The sequence below is a fragment of the Erythrolamprus reginae genome, chromosome 2 (genome assembly GCF_031021105.1).
Source record: "Erythrolamprus reginae isolate rEryReg1 chromosome 2, rEryReg1.hap1, whole genome shotgun sequence".
NCBI classification, from domain to species: Eukaryota; Metazoa; Chordata; class Lepidosauria; order Squamata; family Dipsadidae; genus Erythrolamprus; species Erythrolamprus reginae.
Window position 1 is genome coordinate 11,107,787 of NC_091951.1, and position 23,423 is coordinate 11,131,209.

A 23,423-nucleotide genomic window follows, 5' to 3' on the forward strand; every position below is an offset into this window, starting at 1 on the left:
CTGCTATGCTTTAACTGCCAGGCCAGTGGTCTCCTCATTGCAAGAGGCAACAGAAAACCAAGCTGGTCCTTAAATCTAAATCAAAATACTCCCGGTGGAACATGCACATAGACAAAAATACTGCCCCATGGTGGTTTGGAGAATTCTGAGTGGTTTACAGTGTCAGCATATTGCCCCCAACAATCTGGGTCCTTGTTTTACTGACTTTGGAAGGATTGAAGATTGAGTTAACCTTGAGTCAATCGGGATCGAACTCTTGGCAATGAGCAGAGTCAGCCTGCAATATTGCATTCTAACCACTACACCACAACGAAAGAAGGAGCCACATCTTTGAAGAAAAGAGCAAAGGTAAGCTACCCAGAGTTGTGATTGGATGGGCAGGAAATTTAATAAAGAAGTAGAGGAAGAACTCTTAAAAAGAAAAAAGGGGGGGAAAGAAGAAATAATCAAAAGAGGCACGGAAGCAACAGAGCATTTACCCAGAAATAGCCAAATGCAAAGATTAATCATTTGCAGTTGCATTTGGGTTGGGTGGAAGGCAAGGCGAGAAAGCTATCATAGTCATAGTCATCAGAAAGTGGAGCATAAACCAGGGTGGATTTTTTTTTTAGATACAGGAACTGTTCATGGAGGAGATCTCAGCGGACTCCCAGGGAAGAGGAGATCAACCCAGTCCTTCTCGAGAGCTTTCCAGGAGGATCCCATAAGAAGACCCACCTCAGGTCACTTCCCCGTGTAAGTGAAAGTATCTTCCAAAAGCCCAAACTCCTTTCTATTCATGAGCTGCTTTGGCCATGAAATTCTAGGCTTTCTCCTTTATTCTGCATTCCCAGACTTTATTCACCAAACAGTGGTGGGTTGCTACTAGTTCACATCGGTTCGGTGAACTGGTAGTGGCGGCAGTTGGAGGCTCCACCCACCTGCCCAGACGTCATCAAAAATGCTCTGCACATATAACAAGCAGGAAGAGGGAGATTGGGATCCCCTTATGTAGAGCGCTGGTGAGACCACATTTGGAATACTGTGTTCAGTTCTGGAGACCTCACCTACAAAAAGATATTGACAAAATTGAACGGGTCCAAAGACGGGCTACAAGAATGGTGGAAGGTCTTAAGCATAAAACGTATCAGGAAAGAATGAACTCAATCTGTATAGTCTGGAGGACAGAAGGAAAAGGGGGGACATGATCAAAACATTTAAATATGTTAAAGGGTTAAATAAGGTTCAGGAGGGAAGTGTTTTTAATAGGAAAGTGAACACAAGAACAAGGGGACACAATCTGAAGTTAGTTGGGGGAAAGATCAAAAGCAACTTGAGAAAATATTATTTCACTGAAAGAGTAGTAGATCCTTGGAACAAACTTTCAGCAGACGTGGTTGGTAAATCCATTTAAACATGACTAGGATAAACATATATCCATCCTAAGATAAAATACAGGAAATAGTATAAGGGCAGACTAGATGGACCATGAGGTCTTTTTCTGCCGTCAGTCTTCTATGTTTCTATGTTTCTATTGCATGCGTGCAAAGCATGCGCCCCCGTCCCCAAACCGGTAGCAAAGGTAAGTAGAACGCACTACTGTCACAAACCCTACAATAATCTGTTTCTCTCCTCTTTCTCTCCTTAACAGGGCTAGGAAGAACATTAATGGAATCCCGTGAAATGGTACCTGTTTGCGATGGAGCAGAAGCAGCATGTTTGTATCCAACTCAGGTAGGGAATTAATCCCAACAGGGGACTGTTTGGCATGGACACTACCATTTGGGTTATTTTTTTACCCCTCTGCATGCGCGAAGCGTACTGTGCATGCACAGATGGTAAAAGAACCCAAATGGCAGCATCCGAGCAGGTGGTCGGAGCCTCACGCTCCCTTCACGGCCAATGAATGACAGGTACGAGCAAACCAGGAACATTTCACCCTATGCGGTGGCCACACTTCAGTGCTGTATTAAGTCATATTCAGTTTAGTATTCGGGACTGTTGCTGAGTTACAAAGAGAATATTAACATTTAAATATGTTAAAGGGTTAAATAAGGTCCAGGAGGGAAGTGTTTTTAATAGGAAAGTGAACACAAGAACAAGGGGACACAATCTGAAGTTAGTCGGGGGAAAGATCAAGAGCAACATGAGAAAATATTATTTAACTGAAAGAGTAGTAGATCCTTGGAACAAACTTCCAGCAGACGTGGTTGGTAAATCCACAGCATAGTTCCCTCTAAGCTGAGCAGTGAGCCATGGCCCACTTAAAAATCATCATCAACTCAGAGTTTTCCAAAGCTGCCCAGAAGCCGAGAGGGAAAGAGTGAGAGGGAAGGAGAGAGAGAGGAAGAGAGAGAAACAGATAGAAAAGAGAGAGGAAGGAAAAGAGAAAGAAAAAGAATGGGAGTAAGGAAGAGAGAAAGAAAATCAAAATCTAGTTTGAAACTAGCTCAACTATTTAAGTGGCATTTTGATATTGATAGAGTTGCCCTATTATGAGCTCACTGTTATAGACACACAGTACAGTATTTTATTCTGAAATTCTCTGAGGCAAAACAGGGTGGGTTTTTTATTTATTTGTTTGTTTGTTTGTTTGTTTATTATTTCTGTGCCGCCCAGTCCCAAAGGGACTGCCGCTCAGACACTATACTTTTCCGCCCACCCCAAAAAAAAATTAGAGGGAACACTGATCCACAGTAACTGAATTTAAACATGCCTGGGATAAACATATATCCATTGTAAGATAAAATACAGGAAATAGTATAAGGGCAGACTAGATGGACCATGAGGTCTTTTTCTGCCGTCAGTCTTCTATGTTTCTATGTTTCTATGTTTAATATGTACAAGCTGAGGTGCTGGCTGGGGAATTCTGTATACGAGGGTTATAATAATAATAATAATTTATTAGGTTTGTATGCTGCCCTTCTCCGAAGAGTCGGGGCGGCTCACAACATAACAGTGATGCAATGCATTGCAAATCCAATAGTAGAAAAATTAAATTAATTTTAAAAACATTCCCCACCCCACCATTTTGGGTTGGAAAGAGTCTAAAAAATGGACATTACAGAATTGGCACTGGTACATGGTGGATCACATTTATTTTAAAATCATGGAAATAAGATTAAACAATTTCGATGAAAATAAATTGGAGTAGCTGATGGTACGATGGAATAAGGTGAAAGATTATATGTTGAGTAGAATTTGTGACGAAAATGTGAAAAATAAACTCCAATCACTCTTTGAATAGTAAACAAATGTAAATAGAGCTAAGGAAATAAAAGAATATAAACTAGTAAATATTTGAACCACCCCGCAATTGGTGGTGGTGGTGGTGGTGGGATTGTCAGTCGGGTGATGGGCACATGCACTGTGCACTGTTTTATGTTTGTTTTATGTATTTTCAAATGTGCAAAACCAATAAAAAAAATTTTAAAAGATTAAAAAACATTAATAACATAGTAAAATCTCTAACTGTACAATCATACACATTCAACCTAATCCGTCATACAGTAAGGCCAGCGAATGCTGGCTGGGGAATTCTGGGAGTTGAAGTCCAGATATTTTCAAGTTGCCACGGTTGGAAAACACTGGCCTAGGGCTGGAATTTTATTCATGTGACCATTTGGGACTCTGCTACATCTTAAGTGTGAAAACTGGTCATAAGTCACTTTAAAAAAAATCTTTATTAAATATATGCGTTAAAAATGGAACATAAGTCACTTTTTTCAGTGCTGCTGTTCACTAAAGAATGGTTGTAAGTGAAAGATTACCTATATAATGAACATAAATTTAAAAAATGAAATAAGCAAATACTGTACATTTGGCATTGATAAAATACAGAGAATAGTATAAGGGCAGACTAGATGGATCATGAGGTCTTTTTCTGCCGTCAGTCTTCTATGTTTCTATGTATAAAAGTGCAGAATATCAGTTGAAACATTTTAAAACGTGGGAGGTTTATAGCGAGATATTTAAATTTAAAATAAGGACAGAATTTCCTAACTGAAGAGAACTGCTAAGCAGGGGAGAGATTTTTCATTTTGGAGTTGTTGGGATGCCAATCACAGGATGTTTTCAAACAGATTAGACAGATTTTCCTGGTGAAAAAACCCCTGCCCTTAAGCTGTTCCTTGGACTGTCTGGTAAATGATACAGTCTTTCTCTTTTAGGGCTCCATATCCTTTCAGGAAGTGGCTGTGGATTTCTCACCGGAGGAATGGGCGCTACTCAGTTGGAGCCAAAGAGCCTTATGGAGGGAGGTCATGTTAGAGATTTCTCTGAATATAGCCGCTCTGGGTAAGACCTCTCTTTACTCCATTCCTTACATATATTTAGGGATAGGATGTCATTTTTCTAGGCATCAATCCAGGATGTTGTGGACTCCTACCCTACCTGACTACTACATTTATTTATTTATTTATTTATTTATTCATTCATTCATTCATTCATGCATTTATTTATTTATTTATTTATTTATATTTTATTGGATTGATGGATTGATTGATGGATTGATTGATTGAGTTGAAAGGGGAGATGGCGGCGGCGAAAGGGAGCTCCAGGCGGCGGCGAGAGAGAGCTCTCTCTCTCTCTCTCAGCTGACTGCAAGCGCGAGCCCTGACAGTGGCGGTTGGACGTGCTGCTGGACGCCGTACATGCTGGCGCTGCGGGCCTGGCATATACGGCATCCAGCAGCACATCCAGCTGCCGCTGTCAGGGCTCCCGCTTGCAGTCAGCTGAGAGAGAGAGAGAGAAAGAAAGAAAGAGAGACATATAAGAGAGGCAGAGAGAGAGAGAAAGAGAGACATAGCAAGTGAGGCAGAGAAAGAGAGACAGCAAGAGAGGCAGAGAAAGAGAGAGAGAGAGAGAAAGAGAGACATAGCAAGAGAGGCAGAGAGAGAGAAAAAGAAAGAGAGACATAGCAAGAAAGAAAGAGAGACTTAGCAAGCAAGGCAGAGAGAAAGAGAAAGAGAGACATAGCAAGAGAGACAGAGAGAAAGAGAGAGAAAGAAAGAGAGATAGCAAGAGAGGCAAAGAGAAAGAAAGAGACATATAGCAAGAGACAGTGAAAGAGAGAGAGCAAGAAAGAGAAAAAAGCAAGAAAGAGATAACAAGAGAGACAGAGAGAGAGAGAGAGAGCAAGGGATAGAGAAAGACATAGAGGAAGGGAAGGAGGGAGAGAGAAAGAGGGCAAAAAAGAGAGGAAGAAAGAAAGAGGGATGGAGAGAGAGAAAGAAGGGAAGGAAGGAAAAGAGAGAAAGAGGGAGAAATAGAGCGAAAGGGAGGAAGAGAGAGGTTTTTTTTGTCCAAACTTTCCCCCCCCGCCCCCCCCCCCCCCCCCCCCCCCCCTTTCAATGTTCCTCAGGATTTTGAAAATATGAATAATGTGCCGCGGCTCAAAAAAGGTTGGGAAATACTGCTCTAGGCTATCCATGCCCAGTTCCCGCAATCTCTCTTCGTAAGTCCCCTAATCATTTTGGTTGCTCTTTTCTGCACCTTCTCCGGAGTTTCAATGTCTCTTTCGAAGTGTGGTGACCAGAACTGGATGCAGTACTCCAGATGTGGTCTGACCAGGGCGTAGTAGAGTGGTATTAATACTTCCCTGGTCTTGGAGTGTATCCCCCTGTATTGTGCTTGCCAATTTATCAAAGAGGGTTAAATAAATGATACTCCTATTGTTTCTTCCCTTAGGAAACATCTGGACTGCAATCTGTTGATCAATAAGATTGGGGAAATATTGAGGGATCATTCTTATTGCATATGATGTTTGTTTATTTCGACCTTTATTATTTCTATACATGTCAAGGTAGTGAATACATACAATATTACTTCCTCCTCCTATTTACTCTTTAACAATGATCCTGTGAAGGAGGTGGGCCAAGAGAAAGTGACTGGGACAAAGTCACTCAGCAGACTTTCATGCCCGATTAGAAATCAGCCGCCTCCTAGTCTGCTTCCTTAACCACTTGATCAAAGTGGATCTATAAACATAGAAACATAGAAGACTGACGGCAGAAAAAGACCTCATGGTCCATCTAGTCTGCCCTTATCCTATTTCTTGTATTTCATCTTACAATGGATATATGTTTATCCCAGGCATGTTTAAATTCATTCTTGTAGCCCGTCTTTGGACCCGTTCAATTTTGTCAATATCTTTTTGTAGGTGAGGTCTCCAGAACTGAACACAGTATTCCAAATGTGGTCTCACCAGCGCTCTATATAAGGGGATCACAATCTCCCTCTTCCTGCTTGTTTTACCTCTAGCTATGCAGCCAAGCATCCTACTTGCTTTTCCTACTTCCCGACCACACTGCTCACCCATTTTGAGACTGTCAGAAATCACTACCCCTAAATCCTTCTCTTCTGAAGTTTTTGCTAACACAGAACTGCCAATACAATACTCAGATTGAGGATTCCTTTTCCCCAAGTGCATTATTTTACATTTGGAAACATTAAACTGCAGTTTCCATTGCTTTGACCATTTATCTAGTAAAGCTAAATCATTCACCATATTACCGACCCCTCCAGGAATATCAACCCTATTTCACACTTTAGAGTCATCGGCAAATAGGCAAACCTTCCCTACCAAGCCTTCCCCTATGTCACTCACAAACATATTAAAAAGAATAGGACCCAGAACAGACCCTTGTGGCACACCGCTTGTAACCTGTCTCTGCTCAGAATACTCGCCATTAACAATAACTCTCTGATGTCTATGCTTCAGCCAGCTTGAAATCCACTGAACTATCCAGGGATTAAGTCCAATCTTCACTAATTTATCTATCAGCTCTTTATGTGGAACCGTATCAAAGGCTTTGCTGAAGTCCAGATAGGCAATATCCACGGCACCACCTTGATCCAACACCTTTGTGACATAGTCAAAGAAATCAATGAGATTAGTCTGACATGATTTGCCTTCAGTAAAGCCATGCTGATTTGGGTCCAATAAGTTACGTTTTACTTTTACTAGGTTGGCTAGATTGGCCCCTTATCCTCTGTCACACTGCTCTGGGAGTCACTTGTTTTGCACCCTCTTTTGCAAAATCATGGCTATATAGGTGATCCTCTGTAGGATGCTTGGCTGCATAGCTAGAGGTATAACAAGCAGGAAGAGGGAGATTGTGATCTCCTTATATAGAGCGCTGGTGAGACCACATTTGGAATACTGTGTTCAGTTCTGGAGACCTCGCCTACAAAAAGATATTGACAAAATTGAACGAGTCCAAAGACGGGCTACAAGAATGGTGGAAGGTCTTAAACATAAAACGTATCAGGAAAGACTTAATGAACTCAATCTGTATAGTCTGGAGGACAAAAGGAAAAGGGGGGACATGATCGAAACATTTAAATATGTCAAAGGGTTAAATAAGGTTCAGGAGGGAAGTGTTTTCAATAGGAAAGTGAACACAAGAACAAGGGGGCACAATCTGAAGTTAGTTGGGGGAAAGATCAGAAGTAATGTGAGAAAATATTATTTTACTGAAAGAGTAGTAGATCCTTGGAACAAACTTCCAGCAGACGTGGTTGGTAAATCCACAGTAACTGAATTTAAACATGCCTGGGATAAACATATATCCATTGTAAGATAAAATACAGGAAATAGTATAAGGGCAGACTAGATGAACCATGAAGTCTTTTTCTGCCGTCAGACACCTATGTTTCTACTGAAAGAGTAGTAGATCCTTGGAACAAACTTCCAGCATACGTGGTTGGTAAATCCACAGTAACTGAATTTAAACATGCCTGGGATAAACATACTATATCCATCCTAAGATAAAATACAGGAAATAGTATAAGGGCAGACTAGATGGACCATGAGGTCTTTTTCTGCCGTCAGTCTTCTATGTTTCTATGTTTCTATGAGATGCAACCCTGAGTATCTTGGAGAAGGGTGGCCTAGAAATCCAAGTAAGTAAGTAAGTAAATGATAGGTAGGTAGGTAGGTAGGTGGGGGGAGAGAGAGAGAGATAAAATGCCATATATAATATATAATGAGTGTATTAAATTACAATTGCCAAACTTCCCTACCATAGTCCAACAACTGCATCCACCCCAGAGTTCTTAAAAAACTCAGATCTGTCATTGCTACTCCCCTGACTGATTTGTTTAACCAATCCTTGTTAACAGGAGAAGTTCCTGAGGATTGGAGAATGGCCAGTGTTGTGCCTATCCACAAGAAGGGCAGTAGAGAAGAAGCTGGTAACTACAGGCCAGTTAGCTTGACATCAGTTGTAGTTAAAATGATGGAGACTCTTCTCAAAAAGAGGATAAATCAGCACCTAAAAAACAATAACTTATTGGACCCAAATCAGCATGGCTTTACTGAAGGCAAATCATGTCAGAATAATCTCATTGATTTCTTTGACTACGTCACAAAGGTGTTGGATGAAGGAAATAGGAAAGTGAACACAAGAACAAGGGGACATAATCTGAAGTTAGTTGGGGGAAAGATCAAAAGCAACGTGAGGAAATATTATTTCACTGAAAGAGTAGTAGATCCTTGGAACAAACTTCCAGCAGACGTGGTTGGTAAATCCACAGTAACTGAATTTAAACATGACTGGGATAAACATATATCCATCCTAAGATAAAATACAGAAAATAGTATAAGGGCAGACTAGATGGACCATGAGGTCTTTTTCTGCCGTCAGTCTTCTATGTTTCTATGTTTAACTGTTGCCAAGTTTGAAAGCTGGAGCATATTCATAACAGTGAGATCCCATTCATCTTTCTAAATTCTTAACAGGAACGTCTCTTTCCTTTTTTTAATAAACAGGTTATAGGCAAAGCCATGAGAATGACAAGCAGCCAAGGTTATTACCACTGCAAACAGCTGGGTGTGAAGTGGAGGAAGTGATGTTTGGCCATCAAGGGGGTCCAGAAAGCCAAGAGAAAAGCAACACAGAAGATGGAAGACAGAGTTCTCCCGCTTCTCTCCCCTTTGAAATCCATCAATTCCTGATCCAGGAAGCTCGGGAAGAAAACACCAATGGAAACTACGCTGGATGTGGCCATAGAGAGAAAAATGCATTTCATTTACATGAATATTGTAGAAGCCAGGCAAAAAGGAAAGAGTATGTTTGCAGACAATATGAAACAAACGTTAATACTTCCTTCTCTTTTGGTTTACCTAAAAAACTCTACAAGAAACACAAACCAGATCCCTTTTTAAAATTTGGGAGGGGTTTTACTCTGAGCACTTACATAAATTCCCACGTAGAATTTCACACGCAGATGAAGCTGTGGAGATGCATGTACTGCGGAAAGAGCTTCGGTACAAACAGTAACCTCCTTCGCCATCGAATGATCCACACCGGTGAAAAGCCATATAAATGCCCGGAGTGCGGCAAGAGTTTCATTGAGAACAGAGACCTTACTCGTCACAGAAGGATCCACACAGGGGAGAAACCATATAACTGCATGGTGTGCGGAAAGGCCTTCAGGACAAACGGTCACCTGACCCGCCATCGAAAGGTCCACACGGGCGAGAAACCATATCAATGCCCAGATTGCGGGAAGAGCTACATTGAAAGCAGAGACCTTACTTGTCATAAAAGGATCCACACAGGGGAGAAACCATATCAATGCAGGGAGTGCGGCAAGGGCTTTCCTCGGAATAGTGCCCTGATTTGCCATCGAAAAACCCACACTGGAGAGAAACCTTATAAATGCATGGGATGTAAGAAGAGCTTCATTAAGAAAGGACAACTTACTTCCCATCAAAGGATCCACACGGGTGAGAAGCCATACAAGTGTATGGAATGTGGAAAGAGCTTCAGCAGAAACAATAACCTCGCGTCCCATCAAAGGATCCACACAAGGGAGAAACCATACAAATGTACGGAGTGCGGGAAGAGTTTCAACTACAACAGCGGCCTTTCTCGCCATCAGAGGAAACACACGGGCGAGAAGCCGTATAAATGCACCAAGTGCGGGAGGGCCTTTATTCAGAAAGGGCAACTTATTTCCCATGAAAGGATCCATACAGGCGAGAAACCGTATAAATGCACGGAGTGCGGAAAGACCCTCAGTAGCAAGAGTGCCATTGCCTACCATCGAAGGATCCACACCGGGGAGAAGCCCTTTAAGTGCGCCGAGTGTGGAAAGACTTTTATTCAGAAAGGGCAACTTATTTCTCACCAAAGATTTCACACGGGGGAGAAACCATATCAATGCACGCAGTGCGGAAAGAGCTTCGGTAGTCACAGTGCCGTTACCTACCATCAAAGGATCCACGCCGTTGAGGAAACACAGTCACACATGAGGGAAGATCTGATAAAGCAATTGCCTTGCCCTAACTGAGCCAGATATAGAAATAGGTGAGAGGAAGGCTGAGGCTGCATAAGGGAATTTTCCTCTCACTTGCCTTATACTCCATGTATGCCCAGATATGAAGAGGAGATCTTTCAATGGAATTGGAAGAGGGGCGGCATACAAATCTAATAAATAAATAAATTACCCTTTGTTGTCACATTGATGCCTAAAGGAATGAATTTATTTATTTATTCATTCATTCATTCATTCATTCATTTATTTATTTATTAGATTAGACTAGACTCGGGGCGGCTAACAACAATAAAGAAGACAATGTAAACAAATATAATATTAAAAATAATCTAAAAAACCCCAATTTAAGAAACCAATCATACAAACAAGCATACCATGTATAAATTCTATAAGCCTAGGGGGAAGGGAAAAATTTCAATTCCCCCATGCCTGACGACAGAGGTGGGTTTTTAAATGTTTTTTAGTAGGAATTTAGATTTGTCGCAAACTGTCTGTTTTCACTTGTTGTGAGCAGCCCCGAGTCTGCAGAGAGGGGCGGCATACAAATATATATATATAAATAAATAAATAAATAAATAAATAAATAAATAAATAAGTGTGAAAAATGCTCATGAGAATTCTGGGAGTTGAAGTCCACTAGTCTTGAAGTTGCAAAGTTGGAGACCCCTGGACTAACTGATTTCTTCAATGAAGGCAAACAGCCCTCCCCTGGTGGGTCGACGTCTAGGGAGGCACAGAATGCCATGATTGCCACATCAAAATGAAGCAACGGAGAGACTTTTCTCTCAATGAGATGACCTCGGTTGTATCAAGATCGCTCCTTTTATTGTATTTCACTTTTCCTGACGTGGTACAGAATAACCAATTCGCGAACGCCACATACATTAAGCCATCCTCCAACTACCATTCACTCATGCACTGTATAAGGCAACCTCCTCGTGACTTCCCTATAGATAATTAACGGAAGCTCCATTCTTTGCCTTTTCCTGGATTGTGTGTTTACTGGTGATTAGCAAAGGAATGAGAGTAAGGCATATATTTCCTTATATGGAAGTTAGCTTTAGGTTTTCTTTATGCTATATATCGTTAATTATTTTCCACATGGTCATGGATTCTGCAGCTTGCTTACTCAGCCTGGACTCTTGCTCCCTTTCAATAGAGGAAGAATTAAGGTTTTATACAGCACCCATTAGGCTAAAACATCACTCTCCAGTAATATTTTATTCCTAAAGTTCAGTGCCTAAAAACCTATGATTACAACACTTCAAAACCTCAGGTAAGGCTGAAACCCAATTGTTAATTTCTGGTACATGGACAATCTGGCCTAGATAAGCAGGATCAGCCCTAATTAAAGATGGACAGGAGACCACCAGGAATTCCAAGATTAAAGGCCCATCATAATGTCTGGGGAACAGAATGAAATTGCAGGGTTAAGAGTTCATCTTTGGGTTTGTATTCTTTTCTTGGACATACTCCTTGAATATAATAATTTTATTTCCTTATTTATAACTAGTATATAGTTGTCTACATTATACATGCAGCAAAAAACCCATGTTTAATTATTATTAATATTAATAATAATAATAATTTATTAGATTTGTATGCCGCCCCTCTCCGAAGACTTGCTTTGCTGAATAAATTATTTCAGATATTTATTCTGTGTGTTTATTGCCTGAAACTTTTTCTCATACTTGGCTGAGGCAAAGCAATGCTAGAAGACTGGAAAATTTAAAGCATGTCTGAATTCAGCTGTGGAAACGACAGCTGTGACATTGCTCAGGAAATAATAATAATAATAATTTATTAGATTTGTATGCCGCATTTGTATGTTTGAACTGGGACATAAAACATTGTTCGTTGATCAAAGCAGTGCCAACTCTTACCACTCACCAGACAAAACCTTTCCAGGATATTTATTTATTTATTTATTTATTATTTAGATTTGTATGCCGCCCCTCTCCGCAGACTCGGGGCGGCTCACAACAAAATGAAACAATTCATAACAAATCTAAATTATACTTTAAAATATTTAAGAACCCCATTTACTAAACAAACATACATACAAACATACCATTCATAAATTGTATATGCCCGGGGGAGATGTCTCAGTTCCCCCATGCCTGACGACAAAGGTGGGTTTTAAGGAGCTTACGAAAGGCAAGGAGAGTAGGGGCAGTTCTAATCTCTGGGGGGAGTTGGTTCCAGAGGGCCGGGGCCGCCACAGAGAAGGCTCTTCCCCTGGGTCCCGCCAACCGACATTGTTTAGTTGACGTGACCCGGAGAAGGCCCACTCTGTGGGACCTAATTGGTCGCTGGGATTCGTGCGGCAGAAGGCAGTCTCGGAGATATTCTGGTCCAATGCTATGAAGGGCTTTAAAGGTCATAACCAACACTTTGAATTGTGACCGGAAATTGATCGGCAACCAATGCAGACTGCGGAGTGTTGGTGAAACATGGGCATACCTAGGTAAGCCCATGACTGCTCTCACAGTTGCATTCTGCACGATCTGGAGTTTCCGAACACTTTTCAAAGGTAGCCCCATGTAGAGAGCATTACAGTAGTCGAACCTCGAGGTGATGAGGGCATGAGTGACTGTGAGCAGTGACTCCCGATCCAGATAGGGCCGTAACTGGTGCACCAGGCGAACCTGGGCAAACGCCCCCCTCGCCACAGCTGAAAGGTGGTTCTCTAATGTGAGCTGTGGATCGAGGAGGAGGCCCAAGTTGCAGACCCTCTCCGAGGGGGTCAATAATTCCTCCCCCCCAGGGTAATGGACGGACAGATGGAATTGTCCTTGGGAGGCAAAACCCACAGCCACTCCGTCTTATCCGGGTTGAGTTTGAGTCTGTTGACACCCATCCAGGCCCCAACAGCCTCCAGACACCAGCACATCACTTCCACTGCTTCGTTGACTATTTCTTATATCTATTTCTTCCAATGTAATAAAAGCCTTTCTTTCTTTCTTTCTTTCTTTCTTTCTTTCTTTCTTTCTTTCTTTCTTTCTTTCTTTCTTTCTTTCTTTCTCCCTTCCTTCCCTTTCCCTTCCTTCCATCCCACAGCTGCCACTCCTGGGAGGCCAAGTTTCTCTGTTGTTTTTAATTTTCCTTCCATCATTCAGATTTATCAGTGGAGTTCAGTCTTTGAATAATTTTCCTCAAACACAATGGAATCTCATCATTTTATGCCTCAAGTAGATATTGTAAGCCATCCAGAGTTGCTGCATCAGTAAGATAAGTGGCATAGAAAATTAATAATTCAATGGGTTGATTTCTTCTGTGATCCATACATTGGTCTTCGGAGAGGGGCGGCATACAAATCTAATAAATTATTATTATTATTATTATTATTATTATTATTATTATTATTATTGACTGGCTATTTTCAAGAATCCTCTCCAACACCAAAGTTGAAAAGCATCCATGTTTTTTCTATCCTGCTTCTCCAACCTATGGTTCCATAAAGTTGTGCAGAGAAAACTATTGCTGGTATCTGAATAGCTTTTTCAAAATCTTCACCCCTTTACTTCCCAGGAACTTAGGCACTAAACCTTTTCAGCTCAGCCATGAAACACTTAGGAAGCCAAGAGTGATGTTAAAAACTCAAAGATATTAAGAGGAAGATTGGGATACAAGACCATTTTAAACTAAAAAAGCAACCCCTTAGTGTTGTGATTCCGTCTGAGGCTCCTCAGTGAACGGCTGAACCTCTGCCGGCTCCATGCTCAGAGGGGGAGGATGAGGAACAGGAGGAGGAGGAGGAGGCCCAGGCAGACGGGGAGGAGTCCCCCGGGATGGAGCTCTCCCCAGCAAGCAGCCTGGAGTCCTTAGCTGAGGATGCACAAGCCATAATTGATCTAAGGCAGAGAAGAGCAGCCCAGCGAAGGGGACAATTAGCCAGGTATTTCCAGCACTAAATAGGCAACAGCTGGGTTTGGGTGTGGTTCTCCCCAGAAAGGCTGAAAAGGCAGGCCCACCCTTCCTGTAATTGTGGAGTATTATCTTTGGGAGTCCTGCGATCTGGCTGTGCTCTTTGGCATCTCTGATTCTGGCTTGTGGCCTTGAAAGCTGAAACCTTGGGGGGAGGCGTGGGTCTTATTCTCTACAGAGGTGTGTGTGCCAGCAAGAAGTTTGTTGTATTGTCTGGCCATCATGACTCTGCTGTGAAGCCTCCTAACAACCCTGTTTGTAAGAACAGTTTTGTCTCTGTGTTTGTTTTCCCAACTATAAAGTACCTTTGTTTGTACCAGCGTGTCTGGCTGCTTTTTTCAGTTGGTGTTGAAGTCTGGGGGCACCCAGACAGAACACTTAGTAACAAACTATGTGAAATATTGCCTCTTTTTCTTCTCTCATATACACCTTAATACTGTTGAGTCAACTTCATATGCGACTAAACATATTAACTAATTAAAGATATGTGTTATCTGATTCCTAGCAACAGTGGGCAGTCTCCTGCTTGAGCAGGGAGCTGAAGTAGAAGAGTTAATAAGTTAGAAACCCGGTTCTTAAGTAAATCTGGCTCCCCCATTAGGTCACAAAAGGGGCGGGGGGTCACATGTCCTTGGGGCATAGCAATGGTCATAAATATGAACCAGTGATCAAGCATGTGAACTTTAGAAACATAGAAGACTGACGGTAGAAAAAGACCTCGTGGTCCATCTAGTCTGCCCTTATACTATTTTCTGTATTTTATCTTAGGACGGATATATGTTCATTCCAGGTATGTTTAAACTCAGTTACTGTGGATTTACCAACCATGTCTGCTAGAGGTTGGTTCCAAGGATCGACTAGTCTTTCAGTAAAATAATATTTTCTCATGTTGCTTCTGATCTTTCCCCCAACTAACTTCAGATTGTGTTCTTGTGTTCACTTTCCTATTAAAAACACTTCCCTCCTAAACCTTATTTAACCCTTTAACATATTTAAATGTTTTGATCATGTCCCCCCTTTTCCTTCTGTCCTCCAGACTATACAGATTGAGTTCATTAAGTCTTTCCTGATACGTTTTATGCTTAAGGGACCTTCCACCATTCTTGTAGCCCGTCTTTGGACCTGTTCAATTTTGTCAATATCTTTTTGTAGGTGAGGTCTCCAGAACTGAACACAGTATTCCAAATGTGGTCTCACCAGCGCTCTGTATAGCGGAATCACAATCTCCCTCTTCCTGCTTGTTATACCTTTAGCTATGCAGCCAAGCACCCTACTTGCTTTTCCTACCGCCCGACCACACTGCTCACCCATTTTGAGACTGTCAGAAATCACTACCCTATAATCCTTTTCTTCTGAAGTTTTTGCTAACACAGAACTGCCAATACAATATTCTGATTGAACATTCCCTTTCCCCCAAGTGCATTATTTTACATTTGGAAACATTAAACTGCAGTTTCCATTGCTTTGACCATTTATCTAGTAAAGCTAAATCATTTACCATATTACAGACGCCTCCAGGAATATCAACCCTATTGCACACTTTAGAGTCATCGGCAAATAGGCAAACCTTCCCTACCAAACCTTCCCCTATGTCACTCACAAACATATTAAAAAGAATAGGACACAGAACAGACCCTTGTGGCACACCGCTTGAAACCTGTCTCTGCTCAGAATACTCACCATTAACAATAACTCGCTGATGTCTACTTTGATCACATCTGCATGGGGATTCTGCAACGATCATAAGTATGAAAAAATCTTATTTTTCAGTGCTTTGAGCGATCACTAAATAAACTGTTTTTTGTTTTTGTAAATAAGGTTTTTTAATTTTTTTAACATAAAAACGAGCTCTTGTACGTCGAGGACTCCCTGTATTCTATACTCGATTATTTATTTAATAATAGATACATTTACTAGCTGGATGCCTGTCTGGGCTCCTTCCATCTCTCTCATTTTCAGAGCAATCCATCAGCTCTCCTCTTTCTCCCACTTCTTCCACCTATCCCAGGATCGCATGCATCCACATTTTCAAGAAGATGGGTGGTGTGTGTTTGTGTGTGAGCCCAGAAACAACAATCAAACCATTTTCTTGCAGCCGTTTCATGATGTTATCTACTTCGGCTAATCAATAAACCGTCTGCAAGGAAACAAACAAGCTCGAAGAGCACGAAGGACCCTGAACTACAAATATTCTCATTTATTAATGGTACCCATCGTGCCCGGCTCCTTCAACTTTCTCCACACCATCCCCATCTTTTCACAATCTCCAACCAAAGCCGACTCTGGGCGACTTTATCAACATTGACAGAGAAAGGCGCACGCGCATATCTTTAACGGCCTTCGATGCCGAGCGGAAAACAGGAGGGGCGGTGGGTTCCATTGGGAACCGCTCTAGGCAAAAGTAGGAAATGAGATGTGGGCGGGGAGCTATAATGTTTTCCTTCTCTAGGATGAAACACTCTCTGACCGAAATTCTGTGGGAATAGGAATAGGCGGGGTGGGGTGGGGATTATGGCGGGAGCGATTTGCAGGTGCTTTTCTCTACCTCAGAAGCTCTGAAGGAGCGTAGCCCCTTCCCGTCTCTCCTGGAAACCGGGAAAGGGGGGAGAGTGAAAGGATGGCGGCGTCGGAGGGAGTTTCTTCCCTGGGCTGAAGCCGGAGACCGAATGGAGGCCCGGGGGTCACCGGGGGCGGGAGCAGCAGCGGACCTTCAGGCGGGGAGCTGTGGGGAGTCTGGCGAGGGGAGCGGCGACCCTAGCGGCCTCCCTGAGGGGCTCCGCAGCTCCGAGGCTGAGCGCTGGCGCTTCCGCAGCTGCGGCTCCCGGGAGGCCGAGGGGCCCCGGGCGCTTTGCAGCCGCCTGCATCGGCTGTGCCGGGCGTGGCTGCGGCCCGAGCGGAGCAGCAAAGCCGAGATGCTGGATCTGGTGGTGCTGGAGCAGCTGCTGGTCCTGCTTCCTCCGGAGCTGTCGGGCTGGCTGAGGGAGTGCGGGGCGGAGAGCTGCGCCCAGGCGGTGGCCCTGGCCGAAGGCTTCCTCCTCGGCCCCGCAGCCTCCCTGGAGCAGGAAAAGGGGCGGCAGGTGAGGAAATGTCATCTTGTCAGGTTACAGAGAAAACGCATATAGCGAAGCAATGATATGTGGGAATAACTGGACGAGGCGGACAAGTCATAGACTGGGAAACCATAATACTGTATAAGATATCTGAGTCACAAAATATTATTGTTGTTACTATTACTATTATTATTACTATTATATAGACTTTTATTCGGAGCGGCATACAAATCTAATAAATCAGGGTTTCCCAACCTTGACAACTTGAAGATATTTGGACTTCAATTCCCAGAATTCCCCAGCCAGAGAATGCTCTTTCCTGAGGTCCCGCCAACCAACATTGTTTGGCAGACAGGACTGGAGAAGGCCGACTCTATATAATTTTAGTCCAGTTTTCCACTCTGCTATTTTACAAGGCTTGAACTTTTTATGTCTCTTTTTTCATGTAAGGCTCTAATCTACATTGGATAATCCTAAATATTATTTTGCTATCATGTAAAATTAAAGATGCTATATACTATTTTGCACATTTTATTAAATCTTCTTTTTTGGTATTGAACTGTAGATTGACCTCTTCTATTCTGTTGCCAATATGTTATTCTCCAGATTTGCTGACATAGCTTGGTTAGAACTTTGATTTCTTCTTTTTTTACTTGCCATATTTCTATGAATATTCCTTCAATTTCTATAGCGTTTGAATTTGATAATAACTGGAGTGCTGATCAAACTTCATTTTCTAATACTAGAGATTCTTGTAAGTAGGGAATTTCTTCTAAGGAAATTGAATGTTCAGATCTCTACATTATGGTGTTTCAATATACTTCCATCTTCCTTTGATCTCGAAATCTTTTACTACCGGAGACTTTTAATTTAAAAGAAGATACTCCTGGAAGAAGAAATAGGACAGGAACAAGTACATTAAAAAAGGAAACACCATACCTATGAAGAAAATTAGATGAAAAAGTTGTAACTCAAGATCAGAATAAAAAGAGGAAATAAAAAGGCAATTAAGCATTTCACAAAAATTGCAGGATTTGATTGAGAAATAGCAAGTAGGGAGAGAGCAGAAACCTTGAGTTCTCTTACTTGGATTGTAGATGTATAGATGGAAAGACAGAAAGGTAAGGCTGGTGAGCTAACATGGTTATGTCTTCTGAAAGTAAACAACACTGTTCTTTCAGATGCAGGAGCTGTTCACAAGAGAGTTCTCAACAGGGCTCCAGGAAAGAGAAGATAGATCCAGTCCTTCTCAAGAGCTGTTTTTCAGGAGGATCCAACTTGGGCGACCTTGCCAGGTAAGTGTAGGTTTCCTCTGAAAGCAATAGTTCAAGCTTCCTCCATTCATGAGTTGCCTTTTCCGCCAAATATTGAATTTGTGTGCATTTGAACACTGTTTTCCCCCACCTCCGAAATACATTCAATTTTCTAATCATTTTGAAGATACAAACGAGACAATTCATAAACTGAAGGATTTATATTAGGAAATGTAATTTAATTGTTGAAGAATTACTGAAAATAAGTTTAAAAAAAGGAAATCCCCGATTTGAAAGACTATGAATAGCATAAAAACTGCTTCAGAAATTTATTAGCATATGCACTTAAAAATGAATCACATGAAGAGCAGATTTCCCATGTAAAAGGCAGTACAAGTGGTTGCAACAGCCAGATTGTTAGTCAAATGACTTGAAATTCCAGGATTATATCCAACAATTTAAATTAAGCCAGGGAAAAAATTCCAAGTGGATGTCCCCCATTTTCTAACAAATTTTGAATCCCCCCCCCCCCAGTCAAGTGAGGTCATATCAGGGAATTATGCCCTTCCAAACTTCCTTGCTGAGTTATTCCGGGTCACTGGGAGGCTCCCCAGTAGATGCTATGTTGCCATTCTACAGCTTGGATGCATGTAAGCCATTCATTTATTTAGGGTATGGTAAATAAATGGACTCACAGTAGTTTAAATGTTAATGTCCAATCCACACAGCCATTCAAGGGCAGAGTGGTCTATGTTGAAAAAAGTCAGAGGTGTGATGCTAATTCACCTCCTCGTGGTGCACCCTGGATTGCATGGTAGTGTGAACCAAATAGCTAGCAACTAGTGGCAGCCAGACTACATTGAAGAATTGGCAGTTAACAACAGTTGGCAACCAGACATCTTTGTAGAACTCCTGCCTCTTTAAATACATGGCAACGTAAGTCATACTTTGTGAAATTAGACAGCAGCCTGACAGAGGAAAAGGATTCCAAGTCCCATAGACTACAGTATATGCACATACTTTTCTATACAATGATGTCTCTTTGGTCCTTTCCAAAGCTCTGTTTTCTATGTTGTGCAGTAAGAGAGAAAACTTACATCTTTCCTACGATTGAATGATAAGAAACATTCTCTTTCTAGGACTCTAATTCCTTTGAAGAGGTGGCTGTGGACTTCACAGAGGAGGAATGGGCACTATTGGATCCCAAACAGAGGGTCTTGTACAGTGAAGTCTTGCTGGAGGTTTCTAGGAATATGGCTGCTCTGAGTAAGACTCTTTTCTCTGCATTCCATCTTTGCCCCTTTCCTGGAATGTGTTTTTACTGGTGATTAACAAAGGAATGTGTAAGGCATATATTTCCTTATCATAATTCTGCAGGATGCTTGCTCAGCCTGGACTTTGCTTCCTGCCTTTCCATAGAGGAAAAATAAAGATCTTATTCAGCACATAATTTAAGCTTAAAACATCACTCTCCAGCAATATTTTATTTCCAAATTCCAGTGCTTAAAAATCTATGATTACAACAGGGGAAGGGTTTCTCAGAGGAAGGAAAACAGGGAGGATCCCTGCACTCACTTGATTAAGATGATCATGACTACCAGGCCACCACCTGAATTATTGTACTTCCTTTAAACGTTTCCTAATCTCATAAATTCATTCAATGACCAGAGCCGCATTTGATCACAAACAAACATGGGATTTTCAAAGGCAATTTTGCTATCATCACATCACTTATTCTAGTGGAGAACAAAGGCCTTGGCAGAAATACCCACCATAGATAACAGTTTGGCCCAATATCTTCTAGCAAGACAAATGGCTGAGGCCAAACTTGGAACATGAATCGGCATGCTTTTGAGATGGGTAGACTCCCCTCCTTAACCATTCTAAACTTTAATGGGACCTTCTTTTTTTACCAAGCAGGTGATGGGCTGGAGAATGAGAAGGACAAGCAGGCGAGATTAATACCACTGCAAACAACAAAGCACGAAATAAAAGAAATAATGTTTGACTATGAAGGGGATCCAAAACGTCAAGAAAGAAAACACTCAGAAGACATGGGGGACAGTTCCCCGACATCTCTGCCTGTTGAAATCCATGGCTGCTTGACCCATCAAGGTCAGAAAGGGAGGAAAAAGGGGAAGTCCAGCAAAAGGGAGGAAAATAAGTTTTATTTGCCTGAGTATACCAGAAGTCAGACTAAAGGCTTTATAAATTATGGAAAATACATCAATAATTTATTCTCTCTTACTTTATTTAAAAAACTTTATAGGAAATACAAATCACGTACATTTATAAAAGTTGGTAAGGATTTCAATTTGAACAGAGAGATGAAATTGTGCATGAAGTCTGGAAAGAGCTTCACTGTCAACAATATTTTTAATCACCATCAGAGGATCTACAAAGGGGAGAGAACGTATAAATTCATGGAGTATGGAAAAAACTTTTATCAGGATAGAATACTCACGGATCATAAAAGGACTCGCACAGACGGAAGACCCTATAAATGCTTAGAGTGTGGAAAGGGGTTTACTCGGAAAGGACATCTTACTTGTCATGAAAGGATCCACACAGGAGAAAAACCTTATAAATGCACTGAATGTGGAAAAGCCTTCCGAACAAATGGTCATCTGATTCGTCACAATAGGATCCATATAGGGGAGAAAACATATATTTGCAGGGAGTGTGGAAAGCGATTCGTTGAGAATAGAGATCTTATTACCCATCAAAGAATCCACACAGGGGAGAGTCTATATAAATGTCCTGACTGTGGAAAGAGCTTTACTCAGAAAGGGCAGCTTAATTCTCATCAATGGGTTCACACAGGAGAGAAACCCTTTAAATGCCCAGAGTGTGGAAAGGGCTTCAGTACAAACTGTAACCTGGCTCGCCATCAAAAGATCCACACAGGGGAAAGACCGTATAAATGCCTGGAGTGTGGAAAGAGCTTTTTTGACAATAAAGATCTTACTCGGCACCGAAGGATCCACACGGGAGATAAACCATATAAATGCCTGGAATGTGGAAAGAGCTTTGCTCAAAAGGGACAACTTAATTCCCATAAAAGAATCCACACTGGCGACAGACCATACAAATGTATGGTGTGTGGAAAGCAGTTCACTCAGAAAGGAAATCTTAGTGATCACGAAAGAATCCACACAGGGGAGAAACCATATAAATGCACTGAATGTGAAAAGAGCTTTGCAAAGAAAGGACAGCTTAATTCTCATAAAAGGATCCACACAGAGGAGAGACCACATAAATGCATGGAGTGTGGAAAGAGCTATTTCTACCAGCGAGACCTTGCATGCCACCTAAGAACCCACACAGGAGACAACTCATATAAATGCCTAGAATGGGAAAAGACCTTGATTGTTAACAGAGACCTTATTTTCCAACAAAGTATCCAGACAAGGGAAAGACCATATAAATCAATTGAGAGAGAAAAAGACTTTAATGACTACAGCATCTTTACATCTCATAAAGGGACCCACACAGGAGAAAATGGAATGTGGAACAAGCTTCATTGAAAATTGTGTGCTTAGTTCTCATAAAAAGTTTCATAGAGGGAAAAAATCATAAATCCATGGAATGTGCTTCATTTGAAACATTCATCATCAACAGAGCCCAACATGGAAGGAAACTTATTATTTTATGCAATGTGCAAAGCTCTTTGGATTGAACCAGAATCTTACCTACCTTTCAAGTATTCCCACAGGAAAATCTCGTAAGTGCTCACATGAGATAAGAGGTGAAGATGGGTCAATGGCCTTACTTGTAATACAGTGTTCCCTCGATTTTCGCAGGGGATGCATTCCAAGACTGCCCGCGAAAGTTGAATTTCCGCGAAGTAGAGATACGGAAGTAAATACACTATTTTTGGCTATGAACAGTATCACAAGCCATCCCTTAACACTTTAAACCCCTAAATTGCAATTTGCCATTCCCTTAGCAACCATTTAGATTATTACTCACCATGTTTCATTATTAAAGTTTATTAAAAAAATATTTATTAAAAGTGGATGAAAGTTTGGTGATGACATATGACGTCCTCGGGTAGGAAAAACCGTGGTATAGGGGAGAAAAACCCAACGTATTTTTTAATTAATATTTTTGAAAAACCGTGGTATAGACTTTTCGCGAAGTTCGAACCCGCGAAAATCGAGGGAACACTGTAGTATGATCATACTGGAGAATTATGGAAATGTACATGAGAATGGGTGTATCAGTAAAGTGCACCATTGTCTCACTCATACATTCTGTATACATATTTTATTTGTGAAACGTGAAAAACATATCTCTTTAAAAGCTGATTACCTCAGTAGGGCTTGATTTCTCGGTCTATGGTCAAATGAATCAAATGGTCAGGCTAATCAGTTGTGGAAGATGGAAGAATAGAAAGACTATATAGCTAACGGTGGTGAAGAGGTATATTTTCTCAATCTCAATCAGAATACAGCTGGAAGGGATCTTACAGGTCTTTCTTCTCGTCCAAGCCCCTGCTCAAACAGAAGACCCTATAACATTTCAGATGACTGTCCGGTCTTCTTAAAAACCTCCAGTGATGAAACACCTACAACATCTGAAGGCAAGCTATTCCATTGGTTAATTGCCCTCACTATTACGAAGGTTCTCTGTAATTCCAAGTTGCTTCTCTCCTTGATTAGTTTCCATCCATTGTTTCTTGTCTTGCCTTCTGATGCTTTGAAAAATAAATTGATCCCCTCTTCTTTGTGGCAGCCCCTCAAATATTGGAATAGGGAGGTTCCTGCAGGACATCTGAAGGGATCTGCCTGGGATTGAATATTAAAATGGGAAATTACTCATATATCCCATTTAAACATTTCAACCCATTCAACTGCATGTTTTTATAATCCAAGTGATCTTGTCCAAACAAGTGATTCCTCCACTGATTTTACGGGTTTTCCAAATT

The 23,423-nt window shown here is 41.5% G+C and overlaps 1 protein-coding gene across 3 annotated transcripts; it reads left to right on the forward strand.

The window, feature by feature from the left end:
- The first annotated feature begins 699 nt into the window (after positions 1-699).
- LOC139159697 (zinc finger protein 420-like) lies at positions 700-22,743 on the forward strand. Of its 3 annotated transcripts, XM_070737027.1 has the most exons (5): positions 700-735; positions 1,631-1,713; positions 4,149-4,275; positions 8,753-10,229; positions 20,988-22,743. In XM_070737027.1, the coding sequence occupies exons 2-5, from the start codon at positions 1,648-1,650 to the stop codon at positions 22,018-22,020; spliced, it is 2,703 nt and encodes a 900-aa protein (XP_070593128.1). In that variant the 5' UTR covers positions 700-735; positions 1,631-1,647; the 3' UTR covers positions 22,021-22,743. The 3 variants fall into 3 exon arrangements, with proteins under 3 accessions (XP_070593128.1, XP_070593126.1, XP_070593127.1); XM_070737025.1 differs by lacking the exons at positions 700-735; positions 1,631-1,713; positions 4,149-4,275; positions 8,753-10,229 and adding exons at positions 16,655-17,267; positions 18,422-18,535; positions 19,633-19,759 and having other exon boundaries at positions 20,411-22,743; XM_070737026.1 differs by lacking the exons at positions 700-735; positions 1,631-1,713; positions 4,149-4,275; positions 8,753-10,229 and adding exons at positions 16,655-17,267; positions 18,422-18,535; positions 19,633-19,759 and having other exon boundaries at positions 20,414-22,743.
- Positions 22,744-23,423: the final 680 nt, after the last annotated feature.